The sequence below is a fragment of the Agelaius tricolor genome, unplaced genomic scaffold, assembly GCF_023055355.1.
Source record: "Agelaius tricolor isolate 1412-34295 unplaced genomic scaffold, bAgeTri1.0.p SCAF_3, whole genome shotgun sequence".
Taxonomy (NCBI): Eukaryota; Metazoa; Chordata; class Aves; order Passeriformes; family Icteridae; genus Agelaius; species Agelaius tricolor.
The window spans coordinates 9246339-9264761 of NW_027269263.1; the positions used below are offsets into that span (position 1 = coordinate 9246339).

General features: G+C 42.8%; 1 protein-coding gene across 6 annotated transcripts in view; it reads left to right on the forward strand.

Annotated features, from left to right (window-relative positions):
* The first annotated feature begins 7018 nt into the window (after positions 1-7018).
* Positions 7019-18423, forward strand: part of KIAA1549 (KIAA1549 ortholog) — a 143050-nt gene continuing 131645 nt past the window's right edge. For 3 of the 6 annotated variants that reach the window (XM_071422382.1, XM_071422385.1, XM_071422387.1), the window contains exon 1: positions 7019-7584. In XM_071422382.1, coding sequence (XP_071278483.1) covers positions 7473-7584 — 112 coding nt within the window. In that variant the 5' untranslated portion in view covers positions 7019-7472. The remainder of the gene's footprint in view (positions 7585-18423) is intronic. The other 3 variants (XM_071422383.1, XM_071422384.1, XM_071422388.1) reach the window with 1 other exon arrangement.

Here is an 18423-nt window from a genome sequence, read left to right on the forward strand (position 1 = left end):
GCAGTGTTCAATGCTAACCAAGGGTGTTCAGTGGGGGACCCTGTTGTCAGAACAAATAATGTGAAACATGGTTTAGGAATCACAGAATTTGGGTCTCAAGTATAGTAATAGAAAGTACGTTTCTTGCTTAACAAAGATTTGGATGGTGACATTTCACTGAAAGGTGGGAAAGCAACAAGGGGAGAAAAGGTCTTTAGGGTGATATAAAGGTAGGGAAACTGTAGGAAGATGAATGTGAGCAAAGAAAAAAAGAGGAGAGAACAGAAGTATAAGTATTGTGTGACAGCTATTGAATGGGAGGGAGCCTGGGGTTGGAACTTCTAGAGGGACCAGAAACCATCGACAGTAGGAAATCAAAGTGGATTTGAGGGAAGGGAAAAGGGCTGCTAAAGCGTTTCTCTTAGGAAGATCAAGCTAGCAGCAACTGTCAGCAGGTGCAAAAGCTCACTAGAGGGGAATGGCAAGGACAAGATTTTGAAAATGTTCCTTCCAGCTGTTCCTGCTAAAATCAGGCAAAGCATCTACCAGTTGCCTGATTTAGTTATTCTTACTTTCCAAAAGACACTGGTCCTTGACTCTAGTGAAACTTATTGATCTGCCCTGTTCATTATATAAATTCGGATAGCATTTGATTAATCTCTGCTATAAACTATATCTGGGCCAGACAGGAGAAAGCCTTATCGTTTATATGAAGTTCAAATGGTTTCTGGAATGGGATGGGAGATGTATCCTGAATTATAAAGTGATAACTAGAAACAGATGTGGGGGAAGATTTTGCAAAGTCTGGGTATTTTTTGGATGTATTTATTGACATTGCATAAAGTGACAGGAAGGTTCATTTATTCTGTTTTGTGGGAGGAGCTTAATGGATATATGTGTAAGTGACCTTTTCAGTGAGCACTGTGTTCAAAATGGGATTACCAAGGATATTTTATAGTAAATCCACTGTACCTGAAAATTGCTTTTTTTAAGTTACACAACTACAACAGAAAAGATCTAGCTTGCTCTTTTTTATGTGTGTGTCATTTCATAACACAGTAAAATAATCTAATTGCTAATATGATCAGTGCTATAGCATTATTGTTATTACAGTGTTATTTTAAACAGGGTAAGTTAGCTAAGGAGAGATGGAATTATTTACAGTTGCTCAGTGAATAAGAATGAAGTATAGTTTGATAGAGCAAAATATATCTGTGGTGCAATAATTTCTGAATATGGTGTGTCTGTGTGTTACAAAATGATAGATTATGAACAAAATAGGATAGTTAAGGGTGAGGTTGGCTGAAGGTATGAAGGAAAACTGACCAACACTTCAGACATCTACACACCTCTACTGGAGGAACACTAAGCCTGTTATTGTAACGCATTTTCTCTGGAAGAGAAATGAACTTGAGATAAAAGGCTTTGGCAGGTAGTGAAAGTGAGGGAGTCAGGGAAAGCAATCAGAGTAATCAATCTTAGGAGGAATAGTATGAAGCTGTATATCAGAGATGGGTTGCAAACCCAATGCCAGAGGTCCAGGAACTTGATTAGGTATTTGCAAGAAGATGATGAGTCTGTCAGAAAACAGAGATGCGCTCGGGCAGTCTCTCTAATGTCTCAATGAAATTTGTAGTGGAAAATGTAAAAGAAAGACATTTATTGGACGACACCTTTTTCAAAATGCAAGGCTATTTCTCAGAGTTACCTCTGTATATTCATGTATTTCTCCAGCTTTGAATCTCAGGATTGCAAACAGAGTACACACGCATCTCTTGTCTTTTTACTTTTAATGTAGGGAGAATCTGGTATTTGTATGAGTGTTTCTGGTGCCAGTTCCCAATATCGCTTCTTACACTGTTACAACATGAGACTGTACAGGAGAGTCTTGTTAAGCTACTGGAATACAAACATTGATACTCTTAGAAGGTTTGGGGGGTTTTTTCCTTTCACTTTTTAACCTAGAAAAAATACTTTCCAGTACTTTCATTGGACTTTTCTAGAATAAAACCAATCTGTTTCAAAGTCGGCTTTTTTCTCTTGTGCCAGCAGTTGTTGCTACTGTACTTCCTCAGCTAGTTAAAAGGAGTAGGGCAGAAGTAACCCAGAGCACAGGTTTGCATCAAGCAATCTGTGAGAATTCAGAAATAGAACATAAGAGCACAGTAAGACTGAGCTGTATTGTTCTCTAAATGATTTGAGTCTTTTTTATATCACATACCATGTGACTTTCCATAGCACACAGCTTTGCAGAGACTGAAAGGAAAACATTAATTTTAAAAAAAGCATTCTCTGCTCCTTAGACACAAGTGTTGGTAAGAAAACTAGATGTCTGAGAGCATTGGAATAGTCCAACAAACTGTTTGAAGGTCTTCACAAAGCCAGGCTAGAACACTGCCATCAAATATTTTTTCAATGGGTAGTTCAATAAATTGGAAACATTCACAAAAAACTATTTCTCCACAAATTTATGCAGCAGCAAAAGAGCAGGAGAAAAAAAAAACTGTTGTTTTTTTACACAAATACTGTTCACAGAAGGAAAATATATCAGCAATAGCACTGGTCACTGAGTCCCAAACTAGAAATAACTGGAAGTTAAATTACTGGGCAGTTGTCTGGATCTGTGGGAAATAATGTTGATGATTTCTGATTCACTTCAGTGTCTCTGAACCAGGGTTCTGATGTGCAATTTTGAGAATTGTGTTTCTGGATTTGGGTATTACATTTGCCACAAAAAGCGAGTTGATTGGAAAGTGTTTCCAGGTTGGCAAGAGGGTCTAATTTCATACCTTTCTTTCCAGCAGAACCTGGATGTGAGCAGTTCCAAGAAGAGCCTTCTGAGGACGCTCTTGTTTCTATCACTGCAGTGTGGGTGCACATTTCCACAGCTGAGGATGCAGCTTCTGAATGTCCCTCCGTGTATATTCACTTGTAAGGTTCCTATCTAAAATGTTGTGGGGTTTTTTTCCCTCCTTACGCCCTTCACAAAACAAACTCTCAGTTTCCAGGTGAAGCCTGTCATCATTAATCTAATCATACTTTGCACAGCCTTTGATTTTTTTTTTGCATCCTCAGCCTTGACCCAGTGATAAATCAGAGTAGCCGCCACTGTAGTGGAAAGCTCAGTAATGTCAAAAGCTTCCTGGTGAATGTGCAATGGGAAGTCATTCAGCAGTAAGTAAATAACCCTTGCAAGTCACACTGTTAGAAAAGATTGCTTCTACTCTTCCCTTGAGCAGGATGTCTCATATCTTGCTCCATATCACCATGGATCACAGCAGGATACCACAGGGAACAATTTCTCACCTTCAAAGTCAGTTACTTCTTATGATAAACGCATTTGCAAGCTGTAGTTTAAAACTTAGTTAAAATTACAGCTGCTTTCACTCTTTGAGTTTGCAAAGTTCCACTATTTCTGGTCTGTTTTAATGTCCTAACAAAATGTGACATTATTTCAGATTTCTGTTTTAGTGGAATCTGAAGTGTCCTATAGGTCTTTGGGAATTTTGTTTGTTTTGTTTTTTTATATTTATATAATTTACTGTCCTTCTTAAGATACTCATTAGAAGCATGTAAGGTGTTTTGGCTTTGCTTTTTTTTTGCTGTTCCAAAGGGAAAGGAAAAACACAGCCTCCACCACAAACCCCAGCATGTAATCTGAACAAGGGACATCTGTGTGAAGTTCTTGATGGTTATTCTGTAGCATCTTTTATCTGTGCATCTGCAATAGGTGAAAAGGAGATGAGAGAGAGGGAGAGTAGGCAGTTGGTCTTAAATCAGTGGGAGTCAGCTACCACAAAGATGCCAAGTTCATGTGCATAAATCCCACCCTGGTTCATCAAGACAAATGGGTGAAGTAAATGTCAATCAGGTTGACACAAGTGATGTGGCTTTCCAGGACGGCAAAAATTAAAGAAACTAAACAACAGTACAAAAATCCTAAAGTTAATGTAATTACTAAGAGGAATAGGACTTACAACTGCAAATGCATTGCCCCAGTGTGGCAAAGTATGGCTCTGGTGAAAGAGGAGGCTAAACAGGACAGAGGATCATCTGAGATTAGGGAAATTCTTTCACACCTTCTGGGAAACAGCAGCCCAAACCAGAGGATGAACTGTAGCATAACAGGTAACCACCTCACAGCTCCTCTTTCAATGCCTGGTTATTGTTTAACAACAGGACTTTAATTTGGAGGTGTCTGCTGGAACGTGTGAAATTGCAAGGGAATAGAGAATATGTGATGGAATGTGACAGTTCTTAAATCGCCCCAGGAAGCGGGAAGTAACAGAAATACCAGTTTGGTCTCAAAAGACGCAGAAACTGGGGAACAAGAACCCAAATACAAGACAAGGAGATTATTTTCGTGAACTGAACTCTGGGAACTGGAGCAAGAAATCGTGTTAGGTGAGACAGTGAATGAGTTAGTGGTTGCAGAGTATTTCATTATGGATGACATCTTAGAAATGCGAGAGAAGTCTCACACTTTAGTCTGGAAAGTTACCTCTGGATCTTGGTGAGACAAATTATCTACAGGCAATCTGAAATGTACTAAAGGCAGCATTAGGTGCTCTGTTACTAGAGGCACTGTTAGGACAACAGTGAAATGTGGTATCTTTAGGTGAAGATGATAGGCAGGGTCTGAAATGTGTTTTGTAATTAAGCATTTCAAGGGTCTTAACTGCCAAATCTCCCACAGAATCTGAAGGAGGGATGGATTCCTGTCCACTTACTGAGGGCTAGCTTATTAAAAGAAAAAGAAAACCACATTTTGCAAACAGAAAGAGTATGTGACTGCATGCTCCAATGCCAAACATGCATGCACACAGCTGCTTACAATGAAGTCATATTGGAATGATGTGGGATTTTTTAAGCTTTTGGTGGCTATTGTTTAGTCTGCACTGCAGATTTGCAGGAGAGGTTAGGGAGGACATGAGTAACTAACTGAAAGAGATGGCAGCAATGAAGTACCTGACATGGCTTGTATCCACAAATGGTGGGTATGTAATTACAACAAAAGGCTAGAGTGCTCTTTTGAGCTGAGCTGTTTTCAGGGATTGGCAAGTCGCAAAGAAGAAAATTATGTCCTAATGGGTTCTGGTTTTAGTAAATTAAAAGGAATATCAAAGCCATTCTTCTGTCTATCAGCAATTTAATGCAACAGAAGTAATCCTCAGGCCCTGATTTTTTTATTTGCTCAGATAAAAGGGAAAAAGGGTGATGTGATGCAAGTTTTTCTGCCTCCAGTTTTCTGTTAGATATTTCAAAAACTATGGGGCGGAGGGGGAATTTGTCCTACTGTGGTCTTCTTTTTGCAATGTTTAACATCTTTGCATGAGATTTTATACCTTAGATGTTTAATTTAGAGTGAAGATATATGTTGTAAACACCCATGAAATATTCTGTAAAATGTCTCTCCACTGTACAAATTGAAAAAAATTATATCTTGCTGACCAAGAATGACTTTTAGAATGAAATTATAGGTCAGTATAGTAAAGTATTGTGCTACAAGGCCTGAAATACTCATCATAGTTGATTGCTTCTGATAAAATGGCATCTGTGGACTTTTTGACCCTGAAAATGTCTAATGTAAAACTAGGGTTTGGGTTTTTTTTGAGATTTCCCACCCTCTCTTTACTTGTGGTGTCTATATTGAGCCACACCTTCAGCTGATGTGATTTCAGCTTTGCTTATTTCCATTGCCAAGGACTCACCATGCTTTATTTTCCTTTGCTGAGTGCGATGTTCATTGTGTGATGTACAGTTATAGCTCATTGTTTTACTTCTGTATGTCAGCAAAATGAATCCTTCTCTCCTTCCATCCATCTCTGGGAATGAGGTGTTTCTGTTGCAATGGATGTGTTCCTGATGAACTGATACCCTGGTTAATTGTGAGTGCAGCTGAAAAATATGTGAGCCCAGCTCTAATCTGTAGTGGGATCTTTTCCCAGCTGTCCCTGGTTGGTGCTCCTTAGTGGCTGTGTGCCCTGGCAGCTAAAAGAGCCATCCATGCCCTGGGATGGATCCAGCACAGCATCTCTGGCCAGTCAAGGGAGATCTGCTCTGCTCTACACTGCTGGAACCTCACCTTGAGTCCTGTGTGCAGTTTTGGGTGCCACAATATAAAAAAGAATCTAAAACTATTGGAAATCATCCAAAGGAGGGTCATGAATATGGTGAAGGGCCTTAAGAGGAAACCATAGGAGCAGCTGAGGTTGCTTGGTCAGTTCAGCCTGGAGGAGACCTCATAGCGCTCCACACCTGCCTGGGGGGGAAGCAGAGTGGCAGGCACTGATTTCTCTCTGGTGACCAGTGACAGAACCCGAGGAAATGGCCTGAAGCTGCGTCAGGGAGATTTGGCCAGGATATCAGGAAAAGGTTTTTCCCCCTGAAGGTGGTTATTCAGTGGAACAGGCTTCCCAGGGAAGTGGTCACAGCACCAAGCCTGACAGAGCTGAAGAAGTGTTTGGACAACGTTCCCAAGCACATGGTGTGACTTTTGGGGCTGCCCTGTGCAGGGCTCCCCTCACAGCTCAGTGTATTTTGTGCTTCTTTGACTGCTGCACTCACGCCTGCTCCTGAGGAGAGCAGGGCTAGGACAAACCCTGCGGTGAAAGAGTCCCCTGTCCTTACGTCTGCAATCCCCTGGATGTCCTGTCACAGAGCTCCACCCTCATAGCCATGCCCGGTACCGTTCCAGCTCTCAAACTTCGTGCACTGCCTGGGGAAGAGCCCAGGCACCACTCAGCCTGCCCTGAGGGCTGATAGACGGGACTGCTGGCTTGCCAACCTCGCTGTGCCGCGGGAGAGCGCAGTCAGGGAGCAGCGGCTGCAGGGGCACCCCGGTTCGGGAGCAGACAGCGGCAGCCACCGGCCATCCCGGGGCACTTCCAGCGCCGTCCCGGGTCGCGGCGGGCGGGAGGCGCCGGGCGGAGCCGCAGCCGTCCCGCCCCTCACGGCCCTGCCCCCGCTCCCACCGCCCCGGCGGAGGAGGCGGGCCGGGCGCGCCCCCGCGCAGACGCGGACGCGGCCGGGAGCGCGCAGGTGGCGGGCGGGCCGGCTGTGCGCGCCGCCGCGCGCCGGGTTCCGCCGGGGGCAGCGCGTCGCCGGCGGGCGGGGAGCGAGCGGGTGCCGGGTCCGGGCTGCCGCCGCCTTCTCACACGTGAAGGGCCGTAGCCGTCCCGCCGAGGAGCCCCGCTGTCCCGCGGTGCGGGGGCTGCCCCTCCGCCTGCCCTCCGGGCGCCGAGCCGCACCGCTCGCCCTCCCCCGCCGCTCTTGGGAGGCGCCGCGGCGCTGCCCCCGTGAGGGCTCCCCACGGGGTGGGCGTGGGGAAGGGTGGGTGCTGCGGCGGCCTCCCGTCCGCGGGCGTCCCAGCCCCGCCGGCGGTGGATGCGCCCGGGAGGAGCCGCCGAGCCCGCCCAGCCCTTCCAGCCCCCCGCGGGGGGGACGCGGGGACCGCCGCGATGACTTGACGCCGGGCCGGGCCGTGCCGTGCCATGGAGGGGATGACACGCTTCGCGGTGGCCGCGGCGCGGTGGCGGCCGGCGCTGCCCGCCCTGCTGCCGCTGCTGCTCGCCGTGCCGGCGCTGCGGGGCTCTCCCGCCGCAGGTAAGGGAACAAAGAGGGCCCGGGGGCAGGTGTGCGGGGCCCGGGGGCCGTGCCGGGAGCGGGGCGGTGCGGGGGGCGGCAGCGCCGGTAACAATGCGGCGGTGCCGGCGGGCGGGGGCCGGCGCGGCGCGGCCGGGGAGCTCCGCCAGAAAAGGCGCGCATTGTTCGCAGGCAGACCGCGAAGGCTCCGGTGCGGGGCCGCGGCAAGCCCCAGGCTCGGGGGCTGGCACCCGAGCCGCGGAGGAGGAGAGAAGCCGTGCGGGGACAAAGGGGACAGCCGGCGTTTCGAGCTTGGAGGGTGTCCTGTGCCGGGCAGTGGTCACCGCGCGTTGTGGCCTCAGCGCCCGGGGCGGCTGGAGCTGCCCCGTGTCGGGCTGCGGTGGCACCTGCGGGGTACGTTCAGGGCAGCCTGGCTCTCCTCCAGCTTTCGAGTAAGGAGGCATTCGGAACCTCTCGAAACGCCCAATACGACTTTCCAAGCACAGCCGTGGCATGACTTGTGCGTGGAGAGAACGGTTCGGGCTCCAGAGGGTGGTGTATTCAGTAGGTGTTTCGGAAAAATCATGAATCAGTGACCCCTTTTTTTTTTTCTCTCGTCTTTTCTCTTGTGGCTCTAGGTATTCAAAATTAGTCTGTAGTTAAGCAGGCAGTTTAATCACAAAGATGTCTCATTTGGTTCTGGTCCCATAGCACTTATTGGTTCATCTTTAATACTTTAAAAAAATAGTAATAATTATCATTTCATGGAAAGGTACAGTTTTGCTGTGATTAGATTTTCATTTTAGTAGATAACAGGTATAAAGTAATACATTTTACTCAACATCAGAAAGTTGTTGATAAGTGGCAATAAGTGATAAGAGCCTGCAGTAACCTGTGTCATGAAGCAGACCAATTAGTGTTGACTCTTTTGTTCAAACACAGGAATTGTGGTGATTATTGTTGGGTGTTTAAGAACCCTTGGTGTTATAAAACATGCTTATCTCTTTATAATAATCCTTTATTCCACTTCAGAAAGTAGTTCATGATTTGGAGGTGACTAGTTAGCTTTTCAGAGAAGTTACACTCTCCTCCAGCTCCCGTCCTAGCCTACGAGAGATGTTCCAGGCTACATGAAAATTGATATTCCAGTGTAAACCTCAGTGATTTTTCTTAAATAAAACAGGCTTTGCATACAAATAGAAGGCAAAGCACTAGGTTTGTAAGTTGGAAATTTACCTGTGTTTTTTTTTTTGCCTCTCAGAATGGCTGGGTTTCTTCTGTGTTTTCATAGTAAGTCATTGAGGGCTCGTTTGTTTCTCTGGTATATAGTAGCTTTTAATGAAACGTGGCTGTGAATTTCTGTAAACATTTGTGTGATTCTTGTGCATTCTTGTATAACTTGAAAACAGCAGTAGAAAAATTATGTAACTCAGCCAGTGTTTGAGCTGCTGGAAGAGAGTACTTAGAGACAACAGATCTTGCCCAAAGCGCTGCTTTCCTGCTCAGTCCAGGGCAGGAGCCTTTAAGCTGTTTTGATTTGAGAGTCCTCTATGTTTTTTCAATTTCCACTGGGCATGTGAATCATGTGCAATGAACTTGAGGATGCTGTGAGTAAACTTGCTCTTCAGAGGATGCTTTTTTTATTGGCATCTCAGAAATGGCCCATTGGTTGCAGAGATTTAAAGTCTGTAAGTTGAAGAGAGCAAGGATATTTTGTTCCTTTTTCTTAAGGTGAAATGCTTTATTTAAAAGCATGGCAGAAGTCTGATTTCTCTTTGTGGGGCCCATAAAGTTTAGAAAACACCATCTTTATCATAGTCTTATCTTCAGTGTTGAATGTTTTGATGGGGTAATGGATGTTGTGAAACAGAAGAGCTGTATACTGATCAAATGCCCTAGGTTTGGGCAGCATTCACTTAACTGATCAACAGATTTACAATTCCTGTAAATCTCTCTAGGGTGCAGTTCATTTGCCTTTCAGTGCTATATGGTCTTGACCAGTCTAGGGACAGCAAGAGCAAACTCCTATAGCTCTGAGTTACACAGAAGGAACATACAGTAAGAGTGGAATGGCCACTTACTGCAGTTGAAATAGCAAGGACAATACTTAAGAAAATTTAGTAGTTAAACAACTTGGGTTTTGGAATGCTTGATCCAGCTCCCACAAGAGTCACATGTTGCTGAATCAGGGCTTCAGCTTCTCCAGTTAAGCAGATGCTGTGCTCTTAGTATGTGGTTGGGCACCAGTGTGCTGGAGGTAGGTTTGCCTTTGAGCACCTCAGCGAAACAGGGCCTTGGCCAGGCTATTTGAATTTCTTGCTGCTCAGCACAGGCTGTGTTTTTGCTTTTGTTCCATTGCACAATCTGCACAACTCCCGCACTGACAATCAGGAGGATTTATCTTGTCTCGCCGTGCTGTTTTCATGGGAGGGAGGAGAACTCTGTGTTGTGGACTCTGAAAAGACTGCAGTGAGTCTCCTCAGAGACTCGGGGACCAAGGGCAAGTTGTGGAGGTCAGGCAGGGAATCAGATGTAGCTGTCTTATGGGAGAGTTGCAGGATATTGTTTATTCAACTTAATTGCATTAGTCTGTTGCAAACACTTGAGTTGGCATCACATCTCTTGTGGCCAGTTGAGCTTGTCAAGCTTGCTTCCAGTTCATTTTCACAGAAGACCCATATGGTTGGAGGATTCTCTTTATGACTGCTTTCTATGCTGTGCTAGCTTTATTTATGTCAAGCCTCGTGTCTACAAACTACACTTGTAGTCCTGCCAGAGGAAATGTGTTTTTTGTTTGCATGTTCTTTCAAGAAGTAAGAATGCTAAACAAGCTAGTGGACAGTGCAGCTTTTTGTTCAGTGATGTCTGTTTTGTGAGTGCTTTTTGTGAAGCAAAGTCTTTGACTTCTCAGGCAGGGCTGGGACTTGAAATACAGCATGACTTTAGCAAAGCAGGCTTTGACCTACCTTGGGTGATAGATTTCAGGAACTGGGCACACTAAAGAGCAGTGACTCCTGCTGCAGCACAAATCTTTGTCTTGGGAAGCTGGTGATTGTGGTAAATGGCAGGTTCTGACATCCCAATTCTTGCTTGTCAGTTCACAATGTGTGTGCATGTGTGGGAGTTGCTTGGGAGAGAAGTGAAGCAGAATAGACTTCTTAATAATACAGTCTCACTTCAGCTGTGGGAGACATGGCTTTCCTTCATTTGAAAGTAAATCTCATTGTGGCTGATGTCCTAAACTAGCAGAGAGTCTCCAGCTCTGCCCATCGTGGCAGACAGAATGAATAACACTGGTTGTGTAAGAGTTATTGTGGATGGTGTCCTTAAGTACCAGTGTGTCTCCAGCCTGGCCTGTTGTGGCATACAGCATGATGAATGCTAATTGCATAAGAGTTATTAAATACAGTGTGTCCTGGGAACCTGGGTATGAGGAAAAAAAGCTGCAAGGAAATGGTTATCCTTGAAATTTTGTATTAGTTTAGTAAAACAGTAGCATTAAATGAACTTAATTATGCAGTCAATTTCTATTTTGGCTCATGTAGAAGAATCCCATTCTCATGGAGTCCTTGTAAGTATGGACAGTTTTTCACTCTGGAGTTACCTGATATGATGCCTTTCTAGCTCTTGAAAAGTCATATATTTCTATGCTTTTTTGCAGTGATTGCCAAACACACATGAACTCAATAACAAATTTGATTGATACTCCCTATATGTAGGGAGTATTAATCAAATATGTATATATGTAGGGAGTATCAATCATGTGTTTTCAGCTGTTGATGTTACTGGAGACAGCTGTTTTGGAAGACTAAGGAAAAACCTTTTATAAGAGCAATTCATTAGTGGTGTCTTTTTTTGGTAGCACATGAGATTAGGGGGAAAGAAAAGATAAATTTGACTATCAGTACTCATTTGTCAGTGTAATTAATGGCATGTAAAATGCCCAAATAAATATTGGAAATGGGCCTGACTGTCCTAGATCTTACTTAAGTTGTAAGGTGTGTCTAAGAAATATTTCTGCTTTGCAGTGGAGTTGAGAACAAACTTAAATATTTCAATTGAAATTTTGTAAAGTGTGCATTTAGCTACGGGCTGGAGCTTTTTCTTCTTTGCAAAATATCAGTTGAAAGAGTTCAGCAACTGCTGATGTTGAGGCAAGAGGAAAACAATGGCTTCTGCTTTGAGTTCTGCCAGCTTCTTTTCTTAACAACTTTAATACCCTTATGCTTTGGAGCAGTGCAGTTAAACTTTGCTGGATTGTGTCTGCTCTGAGGGGATGTTTTCTCCAGTCTTGCTTTAAAAGTGATTTTTCTTTTTTGAAATGTAATGACTGAATTTAGGTAGACATGGCTAGATTAGAGAAGATGACTTTTTTTTTTTTTGGCTGAAGTTTGAATATGGACTATTCTTGTGGGCTGTTCTTGAATATGGATATTCTCACCTACCTGTCAGTACTGACCTGGTGTATATGTGTTGCCTGGGCAGATGTACTCAGCACTCTTCCCGTAGTCCAGAATGGTAGGTGAAAGATTGGACTTTGCTCTGAAAGTCTGTCTAAGCTGCTCCAGAAGTGGGACTGGACTGAGCTTCAGGACTGAGAACTGAGCACCTGCCTGCCTTGTTTTTAAGGCCATGTGTCTGTTATGTAATGCTTTACTTTCTTTAGGGTGTCTTTGGCATCTGCCTTCTGGTGCTCTGTTGTATGGTGGTCTTTGATTGCATCAGGCCCAAGGGGGCAAACAGAAATAAGTCTTTAGAAGGAGCCAACATGGGACTCAGGTTTAATTTGGAGTAGGGTCTGAGGATCTTTCCAGTCACTCTTCAGCTTGTTGATGAGATTATGTCCAGAAACCTGGAAGTTGTAGGAGGGGAAGAGACACAAATTGCAAGAAGCCTTGTCAGATGAAAGAAACTGGAACTGGCAGGGCACAAAGAGTAGGATGCAGGACAGTGGGTCAGCAGTGTAAAATAGGTCTGTAGATGAGGGAAACTGCAATGCAGAAATTAATCCTAGGTGAAGCAAGCAATGCAGTTTGATGGTAGGATAAGCACACTGGGAAACACAGATGGACTCAGTTTAAAAAAGGAAAATAAGCATCAAAGAAAATAGTGTTGAAAGGATGAATCAGAAGACAAGGAAGACAAGGGACTGGGACAAGTCTGGAGGAGATGTGACCAAAAGCATCAAGCTTGCAATTTAGAAATGGGAAAATGTGTGCCTGCTGCTCTGGGACACTTCCTTCAGAATTTGGCACAGATTTTAGGGCTTCAGAGTGTTGGTCCTTTTCTCCTCTTAGCCAGAAGCATGATAATCTGCTGCTGCTGCTTAGAACATTTCATGAATGTGCATGAATCAGCCTTGTGACAGAAGTGTTTTTCTAAGTTTGTTTTAAGAACTGGAAAAATTCCGCCACAAAAATTGTAGCAGCATATGAAGACTGCAGAGACAAAAATCAGCGAGTTGGAAATATTGACATTAAAATAACCTATTAACCCATACAGTTGTAAACTTCTGTACCTGCAAGCTGTTGTACAGCTATGGTGACAAGGCATGTATCCATACAGATAATATTTATAGCTATAGAGACACCTGCACATGCACACACCTACACACAGACAGCACCATCGTTGTGCTCAAGGACTGATCCTGTTCTGGGGAAAGATGGGAACTGGGTAGCAAATGAAGAAGTCTGTAGGACTCTTGCTCCTTCTGTAGCAGATGTTTGAGGTGTGACATGAAGGGAGGGGCAGGGAAGTTTGAATAAAGGTTTTGCTGTTAATGTAATTGTCCTAGACAATTGAATTGTGTTGCTGTTGCAGAGTTTCAGTGATGCTCAAGTTGCTTAAACCAAGCTTGCCACAGGTGGTCACTAGCTGTGTGTGTTCCTCATTTACTGGATGTCAGACCTCTGGGATCTGTGTTGCAGAAATACTGAGTGCTTCCAGCTGCCAAAAAAATCAGGGGAAGCTGTTCTTAAATAGATGTTGTGTCTTAAATTCTAAATACTAATTAATGTTTCAGATTAGGCTCTCAGAATTTGACCTTGTTTCTTAGTTTTGCCATTTGTAAAATGTGATTTCTCAGATGCAGTTCCTCATTTGATTTTCGAGATCCTAAGCAATGTCCAGATGCAATAACAGTGAGCAAAAAAAGTTGGTCAGAAAGCCAGATTTTTGTCTTGAGAGCAGAAAAAGATCCAGCAGATGATAAACCAGTCTGCAGAACTTGACTCTACAGAAAACAAGTATAAGAAATAAACTAGTTGTTAGCAAATAGAAAGTAACCGGTGATGGTGTAGCATGATGTATTTACCACACTAAGACTTTTTTAGGGAGTTAACTTCCCTTAGAGATGGGAAGATGTATTATGCTGTATCGAAGTGCAGTAGGATTTTGATGTTGGAGTTTTTTATAAATCAAATATTCTTTAAAGAAATCATGGTTACTGATGTTTGCTCACTTTCAGTTTTAGCAGTTTCAGCTTACATCCTCTACCTGTTTGCTCTTCATGTGCAAACTGTTTTCTAGTCCTTTTCTATTCTCCCCTCTGGTTTAGAGAGGCGTCTCTTCTGTGAATTAATATCCTGTATAGAGCTTTGATTTGGCTTCAGCCATCTGCTCAAGACAGCATGTTAGGTCTTGTGGTTTGAAATAGATAAGAGGCTAAAATTCACCTGCAAGTAAGGGCAGCAGGAGGGAGGAATGGTGGAAACACAGTAAATCAAGAGCCTGAAATCCATGCTTTTCAGTAAGGAACATGCATAATAGTGTCATACTGAAGGACTTGAAAACCTGCTTAGCTCTAGGATGGGGACTGGACAATGCAGTAGTGTTGCATTTAGGGGCCTGGTGTCTATCAGGGATCATGGACAGAATGGGATTCAACAGGATCCCAGTGATACTGGGCCTCATGAACACATTGGTTTTGAACTGAGCATATCCTGTGTAATAACTCATTTGTTTTCTTAATAGCAGAAGAGCTCCAGCTGGAATGCTGTGTCTAGTAAAGGGCCTTGGCCTTCAAGGAGCACAGGCTACCAGAGACAGTTCTGTTCACAAAACTATTGGGACTGTATAATCTAGAAAAAATTCCAGGTGGACAGGACTTTTTTCAAACGTATAGAATATTAAACATAAAGGGAGATGGAATAAATAGTTGTTTATGTTGAGGAAGAAAAGAAGACTTGAATTCAAGTGGACAAGACAGGTTTTCTAACTGCTGATCTTTTTAACAGTGGGGATAATGAAACTGTGAATTGCATGGTTTGGGGCAATAATGTCATGTGTCACTGGAGTTGACATGAGCTTGTAGAATGACCTAACAGAAGAGGATTGTAACAATGATATGAAATACTTTGCAGTTTTGTTTTTGTGAGATACTACAAATAATAAATAACAAATAAATAAATGTCATTTATGTGCAGACTGCAGCATTGGGACTAATATCATTAATTACTGAGAACTTTGGTGTACTGATGAGGTGAAAAAACAATCTGTGGTTTTCATGTTGGTTGATTTTTGGGATTAACATCTTTTAAGGTTTCAGAGAACATTTTATAATCCTTGTTATAGTTTTTTTATCCATGGTACTAACAGGCAGGATGAACACCCTGACTTTGTAAGTTGCTCTCTGTGCGAGGTCAGTTTGTGAAGCCATTTAGAATGCTGCTTCACTGAGAGGTTATCACTATCACTGAGACAACAGCTACTAAGTGGAATGGATGTGAGTCTGCATGTCTTTATTCATCAACTGAATTATTACTAGTGTTTTTGTATCTCAGAGGTGGGAGAGAGAGCCAGTATTGAGCTCAAAACACTTTATTGGTATTTCTATGAAATGTGTAGTTGGTCAAGCTGGGAACTTTTTCATCCTGGCACAGAATGTAGGATTTGCCCTTGTCCTTAGCAAAAGGAGTGATGGTGCAAGCAAGAGGCCCAAAGTGATGCAAGACAATTGGGAGACTGGGCAAAGAAATGGCACCAGACCAAAGCTTTCAGCTGCCACGTTCTGTGTGCTGCCATCTGTGGGTCTGTGTCAAAGGGAGAAGACAAATCTTTAGCTCTTCAGAAGCTGAGAGACATCAGTTCTCCCACCTGGCATTCTGACTGGAGCAGCAAGTGCTAGGATAGCAGCAGGGGTGTCCTGGCCAGAGCTGGGAGCTTGTTGGGCTGGGCTCAGGTGTGTCAAGTTCTCAGTTCTGACAAAGCTTTTCTGGACAGTTAAAGCAGCGTGGGGCTGTCTTTGTGCCCTCTCTCTGAAATTCGTTGGTGTGGCAGGGTGAGAGCAAGGAGGGGGATACGAACTTTGGTCAGGAGGATACTGAAATAAGGAACAGCAGAGATAACACTGGGCTGGAGCTGTACTCAGAGCGGGTGAAATTGGGAATATAGATCAGGGTATCAATAATAGAAGGCTGAGTTGGGAAGTTTTTTGAGCTAAGAGGAGGGCTGCTTGATGTTGCAGATTTGGAGGGGTTTTTGTGGCTGCTCTGAATATTTGACTTAAGCATCCTCACTTTAGAGCTTGCCTTAGAGCTGTGGAGAAGGGCTTTATCTAAATGGGTAGCTGGTCTCAGTTATAACAGAAAACTCTCAGATGTCTGGTAAGATAAACTCGAGAACTCTAAATGCACTCTGAAAATAAATGGTCACATAGAACAGGTAGATAGTACAGGTAAAGATTATTTTTCTTAAGCAGTATTGATACAATTTACAGATTTTGTTTTCAGCCTCTTTTTTCTTAATTCACACCGTCTTGGACTGAATTTCTTACTGAATCTTTTGATATGGAATAAGAAATTTAAACTGTTACAAATTCTAATAGGAAAAGAAGGCTCTCCCTTTTTTGCTCCCCAGCCAATTGTGTATTGAGCTGGTATGTGGAGAGTCTCTAAAGTTCTTTCCTTATTTAAAGGCAGCTGTTTAGTGCTGCAGGGTGGTTGGGTGTGAACTTGATTAGATGTTGAGCCTGTCTCACCTTTTCCTGTGGCTCGTAATTCTCTTGTAAATAAATTCCTCCTCGTGTATGCAGATTGCAGCGAGCTCTGCTCAACGACAAAGCCACAAGGATACAGCTGAGCATTGCTTGGAGACAAAGCTCCAAGCATTTATGTAGCAGACCCCTCTGGGCTGGTATTAGGTTACTTTTTGAATGGGAGGCAGGCCGTTGTTTGTCAGCTACACTGGATTCTGGTTGGGTAACTTCTCCAGTGATGGCTGTACTTAAAACTGAAGCTGCTGCTGAATTGGGACTATCTTGTGTGATATATTAGGATAGAAATTGCACGTCACAGAACAAAATCCTGATCTAGAGCAGAAGTCTGGTTTGAAGATGTTTTCAATTAAAATCTGTCAGTGACCTTACTTCCTGTGCTTGTGGTGAAGGATGAAACAGATTTGGGCTTCCAGCCATTGACATTCAATTTTTAGAAGATGTAATTTGTTCCATTCTGAAAGAACAAAAAAGGATAATTTTCCTTTGTCTTCTCAGAGTATGTGTGCTTTTTATAGTAAGTTGGTTTTAAAAATTACATAAATGCTTATCAACATGGTAATCAAAGTTTTCTCAAGAAATATTTATCCAATATTAATACAAGCAAGAAAGTTTCAAGAAAATAAATTCTATTAGTCTGTCTACTGTTTGCCTCTGTGAGCAGTTACTTTGTTGCTTCTACCATGACCATGTTCTTAAAACTGTAAAATTTGTCAGAAGGATTAGGAAAGCTGAGGAATGTGAAATGAAAGTAAATCCAGTTTCTTTTTGAATTGACTGGATTCCAAGCAGACGGTGTCACTTGAAGGTATAATCTTCTTAACATCCTGGGAGTATTAGAAACTTAGAAACAAAACTGAAAAAAATTTCTGTACTGACCAATTCTTGTGATTCTTTAGTATTTACCATGTATAAAGTTTAAGCAGAGGAATCAGGTGAAGATAGGTCTAGAAACCGTAAAGAGGATCCTTCAGATTTTTTCTAAAATAAAACTCAAATGATGGTTTTGATGTATTTTTTAATGAGCAAAAGCCATCATTGAAACATTCTATTGATGTGTGAAACTGCACTAACAATTTAGAATGGTTGTATTATTTTATATTTGGAAATAAAACTCAGTCATTGAAGAATAGAATGCAGCCTTATGTTGGATCATATATTCAGTAAAAACATCTATGTGACTTAGATGAGATACTTCAGAAATATTCCTCAGTATTTTCCTTCATTCCTAAATAGTATCAGCCTTGGAGGCCACATGTAAAACTTGTTCTCTGTAAATATGATATGTAAATATGAAAGTTAAATAGCTTTCTAGATATTTTCAGAAGAAATAAATATTTTACATCTTCCAAATGCAGGTGCAAGAGTTAATATGTTTTATGAAGCCAAGTATGCTGAATTGAGTGAATACTTATAGCTTGTACTTCCATTTCTCCTAATCAAAAATTATATTTCTAATGCGTTAGTGGACTTGGGGTTTATGAAAATGTATTTTGAGATTTGATGCTTTTAGTTTTGAGAGAGCTGGTAAAAATGAGGATATTACCAGTAGGATGAAAGTAATGAATTAAATACCAGCAGCTATTTGGATTCTTAGAGTGTTTAAGATCAGTTCTTGTGGATGGAATTATTTGTAGGAGGACAGGTGAAAAGCACAGGTGCATGCTAAGTATAGTTTGTTGCAGACAGGGAAAACAACCACCCAAACCAGCAGGTGTTTGTGAAACCCCATCTAGGCTGAGGCATGTAGTGCTGGGTTATGCTCATAATTCATTAACATGTGTGTTTTGGATTGGTTTTGGGGTTTTTCCCCCTCCCTTGGGAGATAAGAGACAATATTCAATCAGGTAGTTTATTTTTCATGACTG